This window comes from Puma concolor, chromosome E4 (assembly GCF_028749965.1).
Source record: "Puma concolor isolate L17-30 chromosome E4, mPumCon1.1.hap2, whole genome shotgun sequence".
NCBI lineage: Eukaryota > Metazoa > Chordata > Mammalia > Carnivora > Felidae > Puma > Puma concolor.
The window spans coordinates 49,082,754-49,103,667 of NC_141683.1; the positions used below are offsets into that span (position 1 = coordinate 49,082,754).

At 45.5% G+C, this 20,914-nt stretch overlaps 1 protein-coding gene across 1 annotated transcript in view; it reads right to left on the bottom strand.

The window, feature by feature from the left end:
* Nucleotides 1–12,169: 12,169 nt before the first annotated feature.
* Nucleotides 12,170–20,914, bottom strand: part of AXDND1 (axonemal dynein light chain domain containing 1) — an 86,697-nt gene continuing 77,952 nt past the window's right edge. The window contains exons 24-26 of the mRNA XM_086694608.1: nt 16,951–17,033; nt 15,373–15,626; nt 12,170–12,457 (exon numbers count right to left, since the gene is read on the bottom strand). Of these exons, the coding sequence (XP_086550734.1) occupies nt 12,378–12,457; nt 15,373–15,626; nt 16,951–17,033 (417 nt within the window). The 3' untranslated portion in view covers nt 12,170–12,377. The remainder of the gene's footprint in view (nt 12,458–15,372; nt 15,627–16,950; nt 17,034–20,914) is intronic.

The following is a 20,914-nucleotide window of genomic DNA, read 5'->3' on the forward strand; positions in this document are numbered from 1 at the left end:
AACCCTACCGAGCATTATTTCACAGAGAAAATGTATCGTGAATAGAATAGGAATGGACCTAGAAATATGAAAATATGAATGAAATAGGAATGGACCTAGAAACTCTTATAGCGATTTTTTTTTTTTTTTTTTTTTTTTTTTTTGGCGAGGAGAGAGGGAAGATGGCGGCGTAGGAGGACGCTGGGCTCACCGCGCGTCCTGCTGATCACTTAGATTCCACCTACACCTGCCTAAATAACCCAGAAAACCGCCAGAGGATTAGCAGAAGGGAGTCTCCGGAGCCAAGCGCAGACGAGAGGCCCACGGAAGAGGGTAGGAAGGGCGGCGAGGCGGTGCGCGCTCCACGGCCTGGCGGAGGGAGCCGGGGCGGAGGGGCGGCTCGCGGGCCAAGCAGAGCCCCCGAATCTGGCTGGCAAAAGCGGAGGGGCCGGACGGACGGAGTGTGTTCCGACAGCAAGCACGACTTAGCGTCTGGGAGGTCATAAGTTAACAGCTCTGCTCGGAAAGCGGGAAGGCTAGAGGACAAAGGGAGGGAGAGCTGCTGAGCCCCCGGACGACAGAGCTCAGTTTGGTGGGGAACAAAGGCGCTCGCCAGCGCCATCTCCCCCGCCCATCCCCCAGCCAAAATCCCAAAGGGAACCAGTTCCTGCCAGGGAACTTGCTCGCTCCGCGCAAACACCCAACTCTGTGCTTCTGCGAAGCCAAACCTCCGACACCGGGTCTGACTCCCTCCTGCTGCCACAGGGCCCCTCCTGAAGTGGATCACCTAAGGAGAAGCGAGCTAAGCCTGCCCCTCCTGCCCCTGTGCACCTTGCCTACCCACCCCAGCTAATACGCCAGATCCCCAGCATCACAAGCCTGGCAGTGTGCAAGTAGCCCAGACGGGCCACGCCACCCCACAGTGAATCCCGCCCCTAGGAGAGGGGAAGAGAAGGCACACACCAGTCTGACTGTGGCCCCAGCGGTGGGCTGGGGGCAGACATCAGGTCGGACTGCGGCCCCGCCCACCAACTCCAGTTATACACCACAGCACAGGGGAAGTGCCCTGCAGGTCCTCACCACGCCAGGGACTATCCAAAATGACCAAGTGGAAGAATTCCCCTCAGAAGAATCTCCAGGAAATAACAACAGCTAATGAACTGATCAAAAAGGATTTAAATAATATAACAGAAAGTGAATTTAGAATAATAGGCATAAAATTAATCGCTGGGCTTGAAAACAGTATAGAGGACAGCAGAGAATCTCTTGCTACAGAGATCAAGGGACTAAGGAACGAGGAGCTACATCACTACAAGCATAAAACGTACAGACATCACAATGACTCTAAACCCGTATCTTTCTATAATAACACTGAATGTAAATGGATTAAATGTGCCAACCAAAAGACATAGGGTATCAGAATGGATAAAAAAACAAGACCCATCTATTTGCTGTCTACAAGAGACTCATTTTAGACCTGAGGACACCTTTAGATTGAGAGTGAGGGGATGGAGAACTATTTATCATGCTACTGGAAGCCAAAAGAAAGCTGGAATAGCCATACTTATATCAAACTAGACTTTAAATTAAAGGCTGTCACAAGAGATGAAGAAGGGCATTATATAATAATCACAGGGTCTATCCATCAGGAAGAGCTAACAATTATAAATGTCTATGCGCCAAATACCGGAGCCCCCAAATATATAAAACAATTACTCATAAACATAAGCAACCTTATTGATAAGAATGTGGTAATTGCAGGGGACTTTAACACCCCACTTACAGAAATGGATAGATCATCTAGACACACGGTCAATAAAGAAACAAGGGCCCTGAATGATACATTGGATCAGTGGACTTGACAGATATATTTAGAACTCTGCATCTCAAAGCAACAGAATATACTTTCTTCTCAAGTGCACATGGAACATTCTCCAAGATAGATCATATACTGGGTCACAAAACAGCCCTTCATAAGTTTACAAGAATTGAAATTATACCCTGCATACTTTCAGACCACAATGCTATGAAGCTTGAAATCAAACACAGGAAAAAGTCTGGAAAACCTCCAAAAGCATGGAGGTTACAGAACACCCTACTAACGAATGAGTGGGTCAACCAGGCAATTAGAGAAGAAATTTAAAAATATATGGAAACAAACGAAAATGAAAATACAACAATCCAAAAGCTTTGGGACGCAGCGAAGGCAGTCCTGAGAGGAAAATACATTGCAATCCAGGCCTAGCTCAAGAAACAAGAAAAATCCCAAATACAAAATCTAACAGCACACCTAAAGGAAATAGAAGCAGAACAGCAAAGGCAGCCTAAACCCAGCAGAAGAAGAGAAATAATAAAGATCAGAGCAGAAATAAACAATATAGAATCTAAAAAAACTGTAGAGCAGATCAACGAAACCAAGAGTTGCTTTTTTGAAAAAATAAACAAAATTGACAAACCTCTAGCCAGGCTTCTCAAAAAGAAAAGGGAGATGACCCAAATAGATAAAATCATGAATGAAAATGTAATTATTACAACCAATCCCTCAGAGATACAAACAATTATCAGGGAATACTATGAAAAATTATATGCCAACAAATTGGACAACCTGGAAGAAATGGACAAATTCCTGAACACCCACACGCTTCCAAAACTCAATCAGGAGGAAATAGAAAGCTTGAACAGACCCATAACCAGCGAAGAAATTGAATCGGTTATCAAAAATCTCCCAACAAATAAGAGTCCAGGACCAGATGGCTTCCCAGGGGAGTTCTACCAGACGTTTAAAGCAGAGATAATACCTATCCTTCTCAAGCTATTCCAAGAAATAGAAGGGGAAGGAAAACTTCCAGACTCATTCTATGAAGCCAGTATTACTTTGATTCCTAAAGCCGACAGAGACCCAGTAAAAAAAGAGAACTACAGGCCAATATCCCTGATGAATATGGATGCAAAAATTCTCAATAAGATACTAGCAAATCGAATTCAACGGCATATAAGAAGAATTATTCACCATGACCAAGTGGGATTCATTCCTGGGATGCAGGGCTGGTTCAACATTCGCAAATCAATCAACGTGATACATCACATTAACAAAAAAAAAAGAGAAGAACCATATGATCCTATCAATCGATGCAGAAAAGGCCTTTGACAAAATCCAGCACCCTTTCTTAATAAAAACCCTTGAGAAAGTCGGGATAGAAGGAACATACTTAAAGATCATAAAAGCCATTTATGAAAAGCCCACAGCTAACATCATCCTCAACGGGGAAAAACTGAGAGCTTTTTCCCTGAGATCAGGAACACGACAGGGATGTCCACTCTCACTGCTGTTGTTTAACATAGTGCTGGAAGTTCTAGCATCAGCAATCAGACAACAAAAGGAAATCAAAGGCATCAAAATTGGCAAAGATGAAGTCAAGCTTTCGCTTTTTGCAGATGACATGATATTATACATGGAAAATCCGATAGACTCCACCAAAAGTCTGCTAGAACTGATACATGAATTCAGCAAAGTTGCAGGATACAAAATCAATGTACAGAAATCAGTTGCATTCTTATACACTAACAATGAAGCAACAGAAAGACAAATAAAGAAACTGATCCCATTCACAATTGCACCAAGCATAAAATACCTAGGAATAAATCTAACCAGATGTAAAAGATCTGTATGCTGAAAACTATAGAAAACTTATGAAGAACATTGAAGAAGATTTAAAGAAATGGAAAGACATTCCCTGCTCATGGATTGGAAGAATAAATATTGTCAAAATGTCAATACTACCCAAAGCTATCTACACATTCAATGCAATCCCAATCAAAATGGCACCAGCATTCTTCTCGAAACTAGAAGAAGCAATCCTAAAATTCATATGGAACCACAAAAGGCCCCGAATAGCCAAAGAAATTTTGAAAAAGAAGACCAAAGCAGGAGGCATCACAATCCCAGACTTTAGCCTCTACTACAAAGCTGTCATCATCAAGACACCATGGTATTGGCACAAAAACAGACACATAGACCAATGGAATAGAATAGAAACCCCAGAACTAGACCCACAAACGTATGGCCAACTCATCTTTGACAAAGCAAGAAAGAACATCCAATGGAAAAAAGACAGTCTCTTTAACAAATGGTGCTGGGAGAACTGGACAGCAACATGCAGAAGGTTGAAACTAGACCACTTTCTCACACCATTCACAAAAGTAAACTCAAAATGGATAAAGGACCTGAATGTGAGACAGGAAACCATCAAAACCTTAGAGGAGAAAGCAGGAAATGACCTCTCTGACCTCAGCCGTAGCAATCTCTTACTCGATACATCCCCAAAGGCAAGGGAATTAAAAGCAAAAGTGAATTACTGTGACCTTATGAAGATTAAAAGCTTCTGCACAGCAAAGGAAACAACCAACAAAACTAAAAGGCAACCAACGGAATGGGAAAAGATATTTGCAAATGACATATCGGACAAAGGGCTAGTATCCAAAATCTATAAAGAGCTCACCAAACTCCACACCCGAAAAACAAATAACCCAGTGAAGAAATGGGCAGAAAACATGAATAGACACTTCTCTAAAGAAGACATCCGGATGGCCAACAGGCACATGAAAAGATGTTCAACGTCGCTCCTTATCACGGAAATACAAATCAAAACCACACTCAGATATCACCTCACGCCAGTCAGAGTGGCCAAAATGAACAAATCAGGAGACTATAGATGCTGGAGAGGATGTGGAGAAACGGGAACCCTCTTGCACTGTTGTTGGGAATGCAAACTGGTGCAGCCGCTCTGGAAAGCAGTGTGGAGGTTCCTCAGAAAATTAAAAATAGACCTACCCTATGACCCAGCAGTAGCACTGCTAGGAATTTACCCAAGAGATACAGGAGTACTGGTGCATAGGGGCACTTGTACCCCAATGTTTATAGCAGCACTCTCAACAATAGCCAAATTATGGAAAGAGCCTAAATGTCCATCAACTGATGAATGGATAAAGAAATTGTGGTTTATATACCCAATGGAATACTACGTGGCAATGAGAAAAAATGAAATATGGCCTTTTGTAGCAATGTGGATGGAACTGGAGAGTGTTATGCCAAGTGAAATAAGCCATACAGAGAAAGACAGATACCATATGGTTTCACTCTTATGTGGATCCTGAGAAACTTAACAGAAACCCATGGGGGAGGGGAAGGAAAAAAAAAAAAAAAGAGGTTAGAGTGGGAGAGAGCCAAAGCATAAGAGACTCTTAAAAACTGAGAACAAACTGAGGGTTGATGGGGAGTGGGAGGGAGGGGAGGGTGGGTGATGGGTATTGAGGAGGGCACCTTTTGGGATGAGCACTAGGTGTTGTATGGAAACCAAAATGACAATAAATTTCATATATTAAAAAAAAAAAAAAAGAAAGAAACTCTTATAGCATTTTGTCCATTGGGGACAGGCTGTTTCCCCACTATGTTTAAGTAACAGAAACAAGGCCCAGGATCAAGGATGCTTTACCTTTTCTGTTCTCTCAATCACTTCTACATTTCTGCCCTCTCCACAAATCCTCCTGTCCTCCAAAACCAAAAGACCAGAAACTCCCTAGCAGTACCTTATTATATAGCAGTTGCAATGATGCCAACTTAGGGTCGTCTGGGTTATACACCTCTAAGCTGCCTCCTCACCTCCATCCACAGCTGGGAAAGCACACACTCTAGCCCAAGCCTGCATGCCGGAGGGCTTTAGCCAAGCAATGCATCTTCCCAAAATTAGGCAGAACCATTAGATGATTTGTTTTCAGTTTTTATTTATTTTGAGAGAGAGAGTGAGAAGGGGCGGGGCAGAGAGAGAGAATCCCTAGGAGGCTTCGCACTGTCAGCAGGGAGCCAGCCCGACGTGGTGCTGGAACTCACGGACCCACAAGATCGTGACCTGAGCCAAGATCAAGAGTTGCACGATTAACCAGCTGAGCCACCCAGGAGCCCCAGAACTGTGAGATCATTTCAAAACCTACACATGCACGGGTGCCTGGGTGGCTCAGCTGGTTGAGTGTCCCACTCTTAACTTTGGCTCAGGTCGTGATCTCACGGTGGTGAGATTGAGCCCCACGTTGGGCCCCATGTTCAGCAAGCTTAAAGTTCTCTCCCTCTCCCTCTGCCCCTCCCCAGCACACTGCGCACATGTGTGCGCTCTCTCTCAGAAAAACCCCAAACGACCTACATATTCATGCAACCATGCCCAATTCATTTATTATTTTAACAGCTTATGTGATCACTCTATACTGAGATGGTAACTTTGAATTTTGTTTCAAAAGGCTATTCCATCCAGTTCTGAAAAATATTTTTTTTCAATATATGAAGTTTATTGTCAAATTGGTTTCCATACAACACCCAGTGCTCATCCCAACAGGTGCCCTCCTCAATACCCATCACCCACCCTCCCCTCCCTCCCACCCCCATCAGCCCTCAGTTTGTTCTCAGTTTTTTTTTTTTTTTAATTTTTTTTTTCAACGTTTATTTATTTTTGGGACAGAGAGAGACAGAGCATGAATGGGGGAGGGACAGAGAGAGAGGGAGACACAGAATCGGAAACAGGCTCCAGGCTCTGAGCCATCAGCCCAGAGCCCGACACGGGGCTCGAACTCACGGACCGCGAGATCTTGACCTGGCTGAAGTCGGACGCTTAACCGACTGCGCCACCCAGGCGCCCCTGTTCTCAGTTTTTAAGAGTCTCTTATGCTTTGGCTCTCTCCCACTCTAACCTCCTTTTTTTTTTTTTCCCCTTCCCCTCCCCCATGGGTTTCTGTTAAGTTTCTCAGGATCCACATAAGAGTGAAACCATATGGTATCTGTCTTTCTCTGTATGGCTTATTTCACTTAGCATCACACTCTCCAGTTCCATCCACGTTGCTACAAAGGGCCATATTTCATTCTTTCTCCTTGCCACGTAGTACTCCATTGTGTATATAAACCACAATTTCTTTATCCATTCATCAGTTGATGGACATTTAGGCTCTTTCCACAATTTGGCTATTGTTGAGAGTGCTGCTATAAACATTGGGGTACAAGTGCCCCTATGCATCTGAAAAATATTTCCACATCTTCTCAAAAGAAGTGTCTTTCCCTACTCCCAGTGACCATACTTGGTTGTGGGGGAGTGCCAGTACTGAAGCCACAGATTGACTAGTCTCGACTAGAGTCAATGGAAGATTCTGAAAGCCAAAGGAACAGGCAAAACTTTAAACCAGCAGAAGTGCCAAGATACAAAATATGGAATCCAAGAGGCCGTCAAATCCAAGTAAGCCAAAAGCAGGTCATGAAATATGTCAGGGCCTAACGTATGGTGCCAGAGAGAGGAAAGCAAGCACTGAGGAGGCAATAGATAGGATGAGAGTTGAGGGACGTTCTGCATGATTTCCTAGAGTACCTAACCATTGAGGGTTTGCAGTTTGCTTTTGTGGACCAGCCAGGGCGTGGTCATTGACGGTCCAGCCCATTTACAGGACTAATGGCAATGAGAGCACCCCTGAAGTGGGAAATATTTCTCATTACCATTGTGTTGGCCCACACCCATCCCAACTACTGGTTCTTGGAAAGAAGATGGCATCGAGGGTAGTTGGTCACTTTTCACCACATATACATGGCTCCTGATCTCAGGTTGGCAGATGTTGGCATAAGTAACGAAGGAGGCAGGGTCGTGCTGATTCAGGTATGACCAGAGCCAGGAACAGAACAATGAGGAGGGAGTTCCAGGGTAATAATGCAATAATGGCTTTTATGACCCGTAAGAATTCCCTGCAGCGTGGTTCGTCTTGTCAAAGGCAGATTTACCTACATGTCTGGGGAGTGCCTGTGCCACCAGCCCCTGGTTGGTCGCCTCTGCTGTCTGGCTCTAGTCAACATTTAAATTTCTCACTAGCTCGCCAGAGGGCACCTTCCGGGTCTGCTCGAGCAGCCTGTGACTTATCTTCCACTATTCATTGGCTGTTGGGATGGGATGGGAGTGCTTGACGGGTGGGAAATGCCAAGGCTAAGTTGCTACGAAACTGCCCTGCGGGAAAGGGTCTAGTGATGGTCAAGGGGAAGTTCTTCAGAGGCTGGTGAGGCTTCAGTGCCTCCTGCGAGTCCCAACAGCAGTCTTCTCTTGACACCCAGGTGCTGCGTTCCAACTGGTTACTACTGATCTTGAAGTGATGGCTGGAGGACAAGCTGGACAGTACAATCCAAAACCAAGATATGCGCTAGGGAAGAGTTTTTCTCCAGAAATTTAACATTAACAGAGCAGCAGTGCCTTAGTTAGTTCAGGCTGCTCTATAACACAATACCATAAGGTGGCTTCCAAACAACAGAAATTTCTCACTTGAGGCTGGGAAGTCCGAGATGAAGATGCCAGTCAACCCGGCGAGGGCCCAATTCTTGGTTCACAGACAGCTGTCTTCTCGCCGTGTCCTCTCACGGCATAAGAGGGGAGCTCTCTGGGGTCTTTGTTATAAGGGCGCGAATCCCACTCGTGAGGGCTCCACCCTGTGACCTAATCATCTGCCAAAGGCCCGCCTGCTAACACCATCGCATCGGAGGCTAGGATTTCAACGTAGGAATTCTGGAGCGACACACGAATGGAGTCCATTGTAGGCAGCAAGCTGATAGAAGGGGAGATGTTCCAGTCTGGAGCTGGAGTCCACTGTGACCAATACAACATGGCTGTGAGAGTGCGACAAGTCCATGACAAGTTCTGTGCCAGTGCTATTCCAGGGCATCTGGTGCTTGGCAATGACTCTTTAGTCTGTCTAGACCTGAATTTATTGTGCAGGCATGTGACTTAATGGCTGGCGTACTACAGGTTGTTGGACTCCACCAGAAAGAAGTCATCTTTAAGGAGGCTTTGCAGGCTCTCCTTAAAAACTTCAAGGGCCACCGTAGCTCACCAGTAGTAGCAGGAAGGTGCTGGAGGCCTGCAGTTTGGACTCCCCTAAATCTGGGAGGCCCACCAGGTCATTCTGCCTATGCCTTGCATCCTGTTTCTTTGAGGGCTATTTCTGGATGGCTGAGTAAGTATAATTCCCCTTGTCACATTGTTCCTGGTGGCTACCGTGTTCTCCGGCAGAGTCTACTGGGTCTACAAAGGTTCTGATGTCCTCTAGAATTTTGTGTCAGTGCATTTGCTCTGCAGTTGAGCTGAGCAACAAGTAGAGGGTATGGAAATCAAACCCTCTAAAAAGAGCGGTCATTGGGGCCCCTGGGTGGCTCAGTCGGTTAAGCGTCCGACTTTGGTTCAGGTCATGATCTCGCAGTTCATGGGTTTGAGCCCCGCATCGGGCTCTGTGCTGACAGCTCAGAGCCTGGAGCCCGCTTCGGATTCTGCGTCTCCCTTTCTATCCCTCCCCCACACACACACTTGCACTCTCTCTCTCTTTCTCTCTCAAGAATGAACATAAAAAAATTTTGGGGGGGCGGGGGGCGCCTGGGTGGCTCAGTCGGTTAAGCGGTGGACTTCGGCTCAGGTCATGATCTCACGGTCCGTGAGTTCGAGCCCCACGTCGGGCTCTGTGCTGACAGCTCAGAGCCTGGAGCCTGTTTCAGATTCTGTGTGTCCCTCTCTCTGACCCTCCCCTGTTCGTGCTCTGTCTCTCCCTGTCTCAAAAATAAATAAAACGTTAAAAAATATTTTTTAATTTTTTTTTTAACAAGAGGGGTCATCAACTGCACTTGCAGCCTTTTCTGATGTGGAGAGGCAGTATAGCACTATAGCTGAGAGCCTGTGCTCGGCTGCTAGGCGTACCAGATTTGGTCACTCACTAGATGTTTAGCTTTAAACACGCTACTTGTCCTGACAGGAATGAGGATAAAAGTATGACCCACATCACAGAATTGTTGTGATTAAATGAGATAATATACGAAGTGCTTGGCACAGTGATGACGCCAAGTAAATCCTCAGCAAATGGCTATTACTGTCTTCTGGGTTTACCCCAGCAGCTCTAAATGACAGTGACCAAGCTGTACACAAAGACTGGCCCCCTACACAGGTTGCCCCCATGCTTCAAAGGTAGCCCTGACGGCCAGTAGCTCCCGCCCCCAGGGCGGTGGTTCTTGGACAGGACCAGCTGAAGAACTTAACGCACGGGGTCTCTTGTGTTAGAATCCCGCCTCAAGATTTCAAGGACTTGTTGTCAAGGTGCACAGAGGCACTGAGATTGGGGGGTAGGGGGAACACAGAGGAGTAGGATGAGGCCCACCCAGTTTCCTCTCCGGGAGGGTCAGGCCAGCTCTCTGGAGCTGAGGTCAGCACGCCTTTGTCTGGACATCCGAGCAGAGCCGCTGGCCTCTCGGGAGCCCAGCTCAGGGTCACTCTGAGAAGGTGTGGCAAGGTGTCGAGGACTATCTCAAACTGCCCACAAGTCAGCTCTTTGGGAAAACGGAGCTGCCCAGGCTGTTAGGGAGCACCGGTGCAGACGCCTTTCCTGTAGCACACGTTTTGTTCTTTAACCCACTTCACATCCTTTATGCCCTCCTACCACCAACCTCATTGTCTTCTGGGCATTTCCTTTACCCATACTGTGATCTGTTTTGGTGGAATAGTAGAGCAAGGTGTCCTCCCTTCCCTTTAAGGCAGCTAGAGATCCCAGACATCCTCTTGCCACCACTGGTACATCCACGGGGTGGTTTGTGACCACAGGGTAGCCTTTCTGTCACTCAGACTTTAGCACAATCATTTAAAGACGGAAGAAACGATTGGAGTTTGTTTGGTGATAGCAACTGGGGCACGTGGTGAAGCAGTTCTTGCTCCTGAAATCTAAAACTGTCTGGTCCCATCTGTTCCTGGCCTGGCTCTTTAAGACTTCCCTCTACCCCCTGGGCTCCCCAACACACTTTCGTGTGTTTGCAAGAGTGGGTTTCTGTGGCTCGCAAGCAAACCACCCAGCTAGGTTCATGGTGCCAAACGTCTCGTTCTAATTGTGGCAGCAGCCGTAACTCTGGCCTTTAGAGATGGAGCCTTGCACCCGATAGAGCTGCCGTGTTCTGAGGAGCAAGGCTCTCGTGTTCAGGGATGGGGGCTGCTGATTTGTACGGAAACGACCACTCATTGCTGCAAAGTGGGAAATTAATTAAAAAGTATTCTGAAATGCCACCAAGAAGCCTCCAAATTTGCTAGAATCATCTAGAATCTCTGGGAAAGCAAAAGGGTAGGGCTGGCTCTGCCCCAGCAAATGAACTGTAAGTGGGAACATCAGCTTTGGCTTCCGGCTGAGCCACAAACACAGCCAACTGTCTGAAGTCCCGTTTTCTTCCCTCAGACTTAGAGCCATCCCGCAGGCTTCGGTAGACCCCACGCGTTCTTGAAACTCATCCTACCCGCACTTTGATGGTGGCCAGACGTAGGCCTGGCCAGCGACTGGGCTGACAAAGGCTGGGGACTCTGGGTCACGGGGTTTCTGAGGTGTAAGGAACAGGCAAAGGTCCAACATTCCAGGAGATGAATCCAAAGGAACACCAAATACGTGGAGCCAAAGCGGGTACAGAAATCTCAGCACAGGTGTTTGGCGCCCGAGATCAGAGCAAGTGCAAGCGTACCAGGAGCAGTGAGGCAGGAGGGAGTCCTTGCTGAGTGACCGCCCAGAATGTCCATTTGTCACTTGCAACTTATTTTTGCAAGTTAGTCCATCTCTAGTGCCTACGTGGATCCAGGGTCACGAACAGAGCAGATATGGGAGGCGATTGAAGCAAAAAATGGAGATTCTGGGTGAATCTTCAGCAATGTTCTTAAATTTCAGTAACGACCTTCCGCCCTTTCCCTGTGAAGGAAACCACCTGAACAATGGCCTGGTGTTCCATCACCATTGCCAAACATCTGGACACAGGTCCAGTAAGCTGGGGGCCCTGACACCGATCAGTTCTGTGACCGTGGGGAGTCGTATAACCCTTTGGGGCCTCAGTTTCATCTTCTGAGGAATGGGGATAACAGTATCTCCCCGACCTACTTTGTAGTGGTATTGTGAAAATCAAATAAATCATAAGGATGCCTGAAATCATAAGAAATCTGAAAATGCTGCAGAAACCTGAGAGCCTTGTCAGGCTCCTCTCTTTTAAATCGAAAAAATAATGCTTTTTATTTGCCACTCTTCTTTGCAGAGTTCAGAGTCTTCAAAAAGCATTATTTTCTTGACAGTAACTGATACTTTTCACGGACCTCTGTTAGGAACTCAGCTGAAGAGGCTAGCAAACTTTCGCACAAGCTATTTTTAATCTGGGAAATAAGCTAATGCACTTATTCCCTCCAGCCACTGCTGCGACTTGTAAAAACAAAATATTCGCGGCCTTTGCAGTAGCTGTTGCGCAGGAAGTCCCTCGGATCGAGCCACACTGTCAGCTCGGTAGCACACGGGTATCGGTGAGGGCAGCCATGCTGAAGCCCAGCACCCTAAGGATGTTACTTGGGCTTGGTCTTATAGGTGGGTTTAGTCCGGGTCCTGGACTTAGGGTTGAGAAGACCCTCCTTGCGCTGCGCTTCTGAAAAGACAAAAACAATTAGAATACTGTAGTAACGACATCTAATATTTACGGAGGACTTTTAACTTCACACAGTGTTAAAAAATTCCATTCTGCCTGAGTACCTCCCAAGCTACAAACAGGCAATGTACCTACCCCAAATTTGACTCTAAGTTGGTTACTGGGATTCAGAGCACATTTTCCCAAAGGTAAAGTGCAGTCAGCTAGTCACCTGAGTTCTGGGTCCCGGAAAAGAGGACTATGTGGTCAAGGAGAGGGATTTCCTCTTCCTTCCTATACATATCCTGAGACTGGCGGGAAAAAAAAAAAAATTCAAATAGAGCCAGGATCCAGAATCCCCATCCATTGCTGCACTGCTGTCTCCCCGCCTCCTGCACACAGACCCTACTCCAGCCCCGCCCTCGGGACGGGTGCAGGGGGCCTCCTGCCATCAAGCTGGCTCTCCCTGGCTGCTCCATGACACCAGGCTTCTCACTTCGAATCCTTCCGACTGGCTGCTGCCACCTCATCCTGCATTCGGTCCTCTTGTTCACGCCCTCCTCTTGCTCCTAGTGTATCTCCGGGCTCCCAGCTCCCAGCTCCTAACCGAGGCAGGCCTCGCTGAGATCAGAGACTAAGCCACCATTCATCTTTGTCAACTTCCCTCTCGATTCCTGTCTTCATTCACAGCTCAGAGCACAATGATTTGCCAAATATGAAAAATACTGACATAAAACAAAAACAAATGTGTCTCCTACTCCGTCCAGATCTTCCCCATACCCAGCGTGCACAAGCCTCGTCCCTTTACCGTATGTAAGCATCCCTTCGCAGCCCATCTCTTGGGGGAAGGTGATCTCATGCTCCATATAACACAAATATGACACTGCATGTGCCATACAAGTCCCACATTGGTCTCATTGCATTTTTCAAAGGAGCTGTCTGCTCACCCTAAGGAATGTCCAATTTATGGATTTTCCGGGGAAAGTGGTCAGGTCTCCTGCATGGCGTGTGGACTGCCAGGCTTAGGAGCCAACTCTCCTAAGCCTTGCAAAGCTTCTCATCCTCCACTTTTGAGCCCCCCTGACAATGACTCTGAAGGGGTGTTTGGAAGGAAGGGGCAAGGTGGCTATGTTTGTGTAAGTAATTGTTTATAGGTTGGGGATACACTGTATACAGTCATCCTCTACTTAAAACTATAGTAGAGTCATCCTCTACTTAAAACTATTAATACTTTTTCTATTCTGGATTTAACCTCATCCCCACGATCTTTATGGAAATCGAGAAAAACAAAGTCACTCATTCCATACTGAGGTAACCTCTCCAGGTTAACGCGAAAGCCTTTGGCATGGTTTGCATATTTATTATTCCGTAATCTGGAAAAAGTCTAGTTTGCAAGCCCTCAGGATAAAATTACACAGTGTAAGATGAAAATTTTTTAATCCGTGAATACTATCTCACATATAGTCAAACGTAAAGCTAAAGGATTGTCACACTTGGAATAATCAGCGTTTTACTAGTGGACAGTTAACAGAAAGAGAGAAACTGAGCTCAGTCTGGTGACAGTACGGATACATCACACGTGAGCGGGAGGCTGTGGGGCACCGGCTAACCTACTACTTTTGTTGGGGGTGTAGGTGAAGACAGGAGTGACCAAAGAAAACAGAAAGTAGCTATGTTCCCGGTGCTATCCCTTGTACTGGCAGCTGTCCTGGGGTGAGACCACAGGTGGAAGATGAAAACAAAAATCAAAAAATAGCCTCCAAAACTGGGGATACGGGAAACTGCTTGAGGGCAGGTTATAGCATTAATTAGAGACAAGAAAATAAAGAGTTAAATCTTTTCCTGTAGAATAATAATAATTCCTGTAGAAGAATAATTTTCATCATAGGAAATCCAACAAGTATCAAAAACTAAACTGAAAATTCCCCATAAACCTCCATCAACCAGAGACAATGTCTGTCAATATTTGGACACAATTTCCTTCTGGTCTTTTTTAAAAAAGAGTTTAAAAACGCTTTAAGTAAGAGTTAAATAATGCTGTAAAAAAGTGTGTCATATCCTGTTTCCTTACATTTGATATTTAAATATAAGAACTTCCCATGTCATTATAAACCATTTAAATAGTGGTATAATATTCAAGTATATTAGTATAGCATTATTAATTAACCCTTCTTCCATGATTGGAGGTAGGTTATTTCTATTATATACAATGATACATTGAACATCTTTGTGCATTAATCTTTTTTTCTATATTTAGGATTATTTCCTTGGACTAGATTCTCAAGGGTAAAATCAGTCAGAGGTCAAAGTATATGCATGTTTTAAAGGCATATCCAGGGGCGCCTGGGTGGCGCAGTCGGTTGAGCGTCCGACTTCAGCCAGGTCACGATCTCGCGGTCCGTGCGTTCGAGCCCCGCGTCACGCTCTGGGCTGATGGCTCAGAGCCTGGAGCCTGTTTCCGATTCTGTGTCTCCCTCTCTCTCTCTGCCCCTCCCCCGTTCATGCTCTGTCTCTCTCTGTCCCAAAAATAAATAAACGTTGAAAAAAAAATTTTTTTTAAAAATAAAGGCATATCCATACATACCTTCAAATTATTTTCTCAAAGAGCTATATGTCTACCCACCCACGAGTATCATCTGTAAAACGAACTACTTTGCCCCTTCTGATCAGCATTATGTTCTTTTGTTTTTAAAACTCTTTGCCAGTTTTAGAAGTAAAAATTGTATCTCATGTTAGTTTATTGTTGACAATTGTTAGTCGTTTGGGTTTCTTTTTTGTGAGTTGTCCGAATAAGACAGTAACATGGTTAAATGTATGTGCATTCCTGTGAAAAGTATGAACCAGTAAATAATATTCTTCTAAGATATTTGTGACCCAAACAAGTTTCATTTCATTAGTAAAACCTTAATAAAGCAAAATGAGAAAGCAAGCCTCACCTTTCTTTAGAGACTTTGAGGAACTTTCTACTGCCTTGTTTCCTTCTTCTTCTTCCTCTTCTTCTTTTTCTTCTTCTCCTCCTCCTCTTTCATTTTCTTCTTCTCTTCGTCTTTCAGCCTCCCTCTCTTGAGACCTTATCAAAATATCCTCTACTTCCCTCTCTAGTTCTTTATTTCTTATGAGGGTATGATGAAGTTTCTCATTTACCTCCTCAAACTTCTCCTCTGCTTGTCTGGCTCTGCTTTCAAACTCTCTGATGTGGACAAAGGCCAGAGAAAACACAACAAAACAGAAAGGTTTGAAAAAGTATCTTTCATGAATAGGAACACATAATCTAGAAGAGGCAGTAGAATTAGATATGTCCATCCAAAACGTACAAAGGGAGGGAGGCAGCAGCATCAATCATTAACCCAGAACTGGGGTCCTGTAAGCTACTTGGATGGCGATATCAGAGTGGCAGTCATGCTGTGATTTAAGAATGCAACATATTGGGGCGCCTGGGTGGCGCAGTCGGTTAAGCGTCCGACTTCAGCCAGGTCACGATCTCGCGGTCCGTGAGTTCGAGCCCCGCGTCAGGCTCTGGGCTGATGGCTCAGAGCCTGGAGCCTGTTTCCGATTCTGTGTCTCCCTCTCTCTCTGCCCCTCCCCCGTTCATGCTCTGTCTCTCTCTGTCCCAAAAATAAATAAACGTTGAAAAAAAAAAAATAAAAAAAAAAAAAAGAATGCAACATATTTATGGGGCCCCTGGGTGGCTCAGTTGGTTAAGTGTCCGACTTCAGCTCAGGTCATGTTCTCATGGTCTGTGAGGTCGAGCCCTGCGTCAGGTTTTGTGCCGACAGCTCAGAGCCTGGAGCCTGCTTTGGATTCTGTGTCTCCCTCTCTCTCTGCCCCTCCCCTGCTCATGCTCTGTCTCTCTCTGTCTCTCAAAAAATAAAATAAAACTTAAAAAAAAAAGGATGCAACATACTTAAAATTTCTTAGTGAAATCTGACTTTGGGTATTTGGATTTCTCATCAATAGCCAAGGAACCCCTTTTTCAGTAGCTAATTTTGGCTCCTCTTCATTGATGTGATCCAACATACTAAATCAATAGTGTCCTTTCTTTTCCAGTACCTCTAAAACCAGATCTGACAATAAATAAAACCAATTTGAAACGTGCTTCTTAATTCCTAGAGTGCGTGTTATATGTCTACATGGTGTGCTCTTTTGGCACTCACAACCATCTTGACTATATCGCCCTTCCTACTCTTGGGGTTATGTAGCATTCTTTCTTGCAGAGTATTTCTCCCAGCTCCGTCTCTAGCTCATCTCTGAGAAACACACTGAATAGACCCTCCTAACACCCTATTCCCCACATACACACACGTTCCCTCCCTCCCTCTCCACCGTGGGCGAGGACAGATGCCCTGTGGAAGCAGTGTACTTCATTGCCATTAGCAGAAGACTTGGAGATACCCAACCAACTAGTGAGGATAAAGGAAGCAGAAGAAACACGGTAAGCCACGAAGTGTGGATTTCTCAGCTAAACCTCCTGGCCGGCAATCTTTGTTGTTACCATTGTGGAGCCTCATACTTACATCAGCTTCTCCTGTGTGCGTTCAATTATAGCCATTGCTTCAAGATACTTTGGGGCCAGTGTACCTTGACTAGCTGATTCTCTCTGACAAAGGAAATTAGCAGTATGAGTGAACTGAGAATCCCAACAGTTAATACTCTACTTCTTCAGAATGTTTTGGACTAAGCCTTCCAGAATATTTTTTTTCTACTATCCATATTTATATAGTAAATGATCAAGCAGTCTTAACACCAAAAAAGAACAGGGACTACCTATGGCCACGCAGCATACCAGCTCCCAAATTATTCATGCTACAGGTGGATATAAATCTGATTAGAACTGTGAAGAAGCAGGGAAAATAATATCAACAAAAAGAAACAAGGAAAGAAGAAAAGGTTTAAAAATAAAGAGAAGGCTGAATGTGTTTCTGTAATCAATCAAGTTGATGATCAAGGAAATTAACTATTTTTCTTAAGAATTTACTTCACCAAGCACATAACATTGCAACTTCCAATCAGATCTCTCAGGGCCTTAGGGAACTCAATAAATATCAAGGCAGTGAAAGTATGAAAAAAAAACCAGCCTCTTTCATTTATCTTGACTCTACATACATTCTGGGAAACAAGAGAAAGGTAAAAGAAGGTATTTAGAAAACAAAAATTATAAGCATATTTTAAAATAAGTATGACATTTTCCCAGAACCGTACATTTTAAAAATTGAAGAATAGTTGACACACGATGTTACATTACCTCCAGGTGTACCGCATGCTGGTTGGACGAATCTATACCTTATGCTGTGCTCACCGCAAGTGTAGCTTCCATCTGTTACCGTACGACGCTATTACTACGTCACTGGCTATATTCCCTGTGCTGTACCTCTCATCCCCGTGACTTATTCATTCCATAACTGGAAGCCTGTACCTCCCACTCCCCTTCGCCCCTTTTCGCCCACAACGGTGTTAAAAGTCTCATTTATCCATGTTTCCGAACCTGAGGCGCGTAAAAGGTAAGCCTCACATTATAGATGGAAAGGGAGCTCTGAGAGGGTAGGCAGCCTTCCATCCACACAGAAGGATCTACTGGGTTAAAGCAAAACCCTCATCTGGGCCTTTTCATTCTCACCCACACGGCCCATGGCACTATGCTAGCTTTTTCTAAAGGAAAACCAGAGAAAAACCACGTGAAACATTTTCACTGTAACCCCAGCTCTTTTACTCTCTTCTTATTGTCCCAGTCACCTACTCTTGTCTTTCTGCTTTGCTCCCCTTTCTTGGGTAGTTTGTTTGGAAAGTAAATGCTATCATTGTGCAGCCTGGACCAGAAGCATGTGACTTAGCTGTGGCCACACAGCACGTGCCACTAACTTATTTGTTCTGTGAGGCCAAAAGAAAGGTGTTCAGGGCGGAGGCTTCTAGAACTGGAATTCTTCACATGGTTTACAGCTCTACAGAACAACTTTGTAGGTAGAAACCAAAGTAAACCAGTACTGTGCTCTGCGCACACCGGAGCCTTCAGATGAGCATTCGTTCAACGGATACACAGTGGAGCCTTGAACTGCATAGGCTTGAACAGTGCATGCCCACTTTTACATGGATTTTTTTCACAGTCCAGTACTGTAAACGTCTTTCCTCTTCCTTATCATTTTCTTAATAACATTTGCTTTCCTCTAGCTTACTTCATTGTAAGGATACAGTACGTAATTCGTGTGACATACAAAATATGTGTTGACTGTCCGTGTTATCTGTGAGACTTCCAGTCAGCAGTAGGCTATTACTAGTTAAGTTTCTGGAGAGTCAAAAGTTACATATGGATTTTTGACTGTGCAGGGAGTCAGTGTCCCTAACCCCTGAGCTCTTCAAGAGTCCACCGTATATTTAGTTACAGTGTGCGAGGAAAATGTCCCTGTTTTGACACTGGCAAGTACAGATTAACGTTTTGTGGTCCATTTCAAATCCTTCCAGAGGAAATTCCTGTGGCATCCTCTATGTATGGCTGGTGGCAGCCTCCCCCGCATCACCCATATAACGATACTGACACCTCAAGGCTAATCACAGACATGGCTTTAGACCCTATTCTCCTACGCCTAGCCTTCCTCTGGCTTCTGTGGTCTGTCACTCTGTTTAAGAGAGACAAACACGGGCCTCGTGGCTCTTGGAAGTAATTGCATTGGACTTTCCTTATTTGTGCCGATCTGCTGTAGCTTTGCACTCAGTCTCTGACTCCAATTCTGTCTCTGGCCTTTTTGACTTGGTCTTCCTCAGGTTTGACTCCACTAATGGGCTTTGAATTGGACAATAGCTCTAGCCTGACACTATCTCAGGGAGGATCTTACTCCAGGCCTACTTCTTTGGGATCCAACTCCCAGCACTGACACAGCGCCGCAGCAGCTTTGGACATATTTTCTAGAACCACCAATCCAAGGGCCCTTCCCTGTTGCGGTTATAAAATACGTAAATTAGTCACTGCTCTGGAGTACGTGGTATTGTGAGAGGGAAACAGACTTCTAAGGGCCACCTTCAGGCCAATGACAGAAGGGCAGAATGTCTAATCTTATGTTAAAAATACTGCTGATCCCCCCAAATCTGGTGCCTGCTCATCTTTCTGCAGGAGTTCACAAGTGATCCAGCAAAATCTCCTATCATCCTCATACACTTATAACTCTTTATGGACACCCAGAACCTACGGTGTGAAGATGAGTCTGAAAGAGATCGTTTCCAATATCTTGTTTGTTGGGGTAGCTGAACTGTGGCCAACCCTACTCATGCGGTCAAGAGGAAGCACTGGGGGGCCAGGGTAGCTCTGAGCACTTTTGGTAGCCTTGGGGGAAGCTTGCCGGATTTAGTCATCCCACGTCTCCACCAGCCAGCTGAGATGTTACAGAATTCTGGCTGCCTGTCCTACAGGAACAATGTTGGAATGATTCTGATTCAGAAAGGGCCACAAGGGGTGCGTTGCAGCAAGTAACCAGAACTGACTGAATGGGGCTGCCTCCGAAAGCAGAGGAGCCTTCTCCCAGGAAGGACGGCAGCAAAGCCAGCACCGCCTACAGGGATCACTTGGTTCACCAGTCCATCAGGCACAGTGACAAATTAGATGTGCCTGTTTCAGACAGAGCTGGCCACATTATGCACACAGGGCCTGCTTTGAGTACAGTCCTCACGAATTTCCACAAAGCCCTAACTCCTGGCTAATTGAGGAGCGTTTGAATAGTGGACGGTCCAGCCCCATTGTGGTAGACGCTAGGGCATTGGGTAATGGTATGAATGAGGCCCTGGTTTACCAGGTCAAGCCATCCACCTCCCCAAGCTGGTGGTGACTTATCACCACCTCTGTTGAGATATCACTCATATCTCAACCCTCAGAAAATCCCACACTGGTGTCATCTGCAGGAGGGGATACTAAGAGTAACTGGAATTCTCCGTGCTTAGGTCACTAGCTTCCCAAGGGTCTGGCGCCATTTCTCACTAGAAACTTGGGGCTCCTCAATCTCTTGGAGCTCTCCAGTTTTACAACTCAACTCCCAGGGACATGACAAATTATACCTGCACACCACAGGCTTTCTGCTTCCCAATCCCTTCCTTTTTTCTTGCCTTCCCCAGGGTTAATCAAATGTACTGCCTCCTGGGAGTTGTGTTTTTAGACCAGCAAAAGAGTGCAGCTGCCTGTTAGGTCTGGTGCCTTGAACCTGTATCCCTACAAAATGGTTATTTATGTTCTTAGGACCAGAGACTGTCAAAAACTAATAATAATAATAATAAATAAAGGAAATAAACAAGCAGACAAAAGCAAAAGAAAAACTCACGATAGAAGATTTGAAACCTTAAAGCACCCTCAGGGAGCCCTAGTACTTTTGTAAGTGACAGGTACACGGAGCCCAGGCCCCACCTGTTCCACCTGGCCTGCAGCACAGTCCAAGATGGCGCTTCCCCCAGCTCCGCCTCCTGCCCCAAATCTCTGACCTCACAAGCCAGTTGAAGGAACCTTCA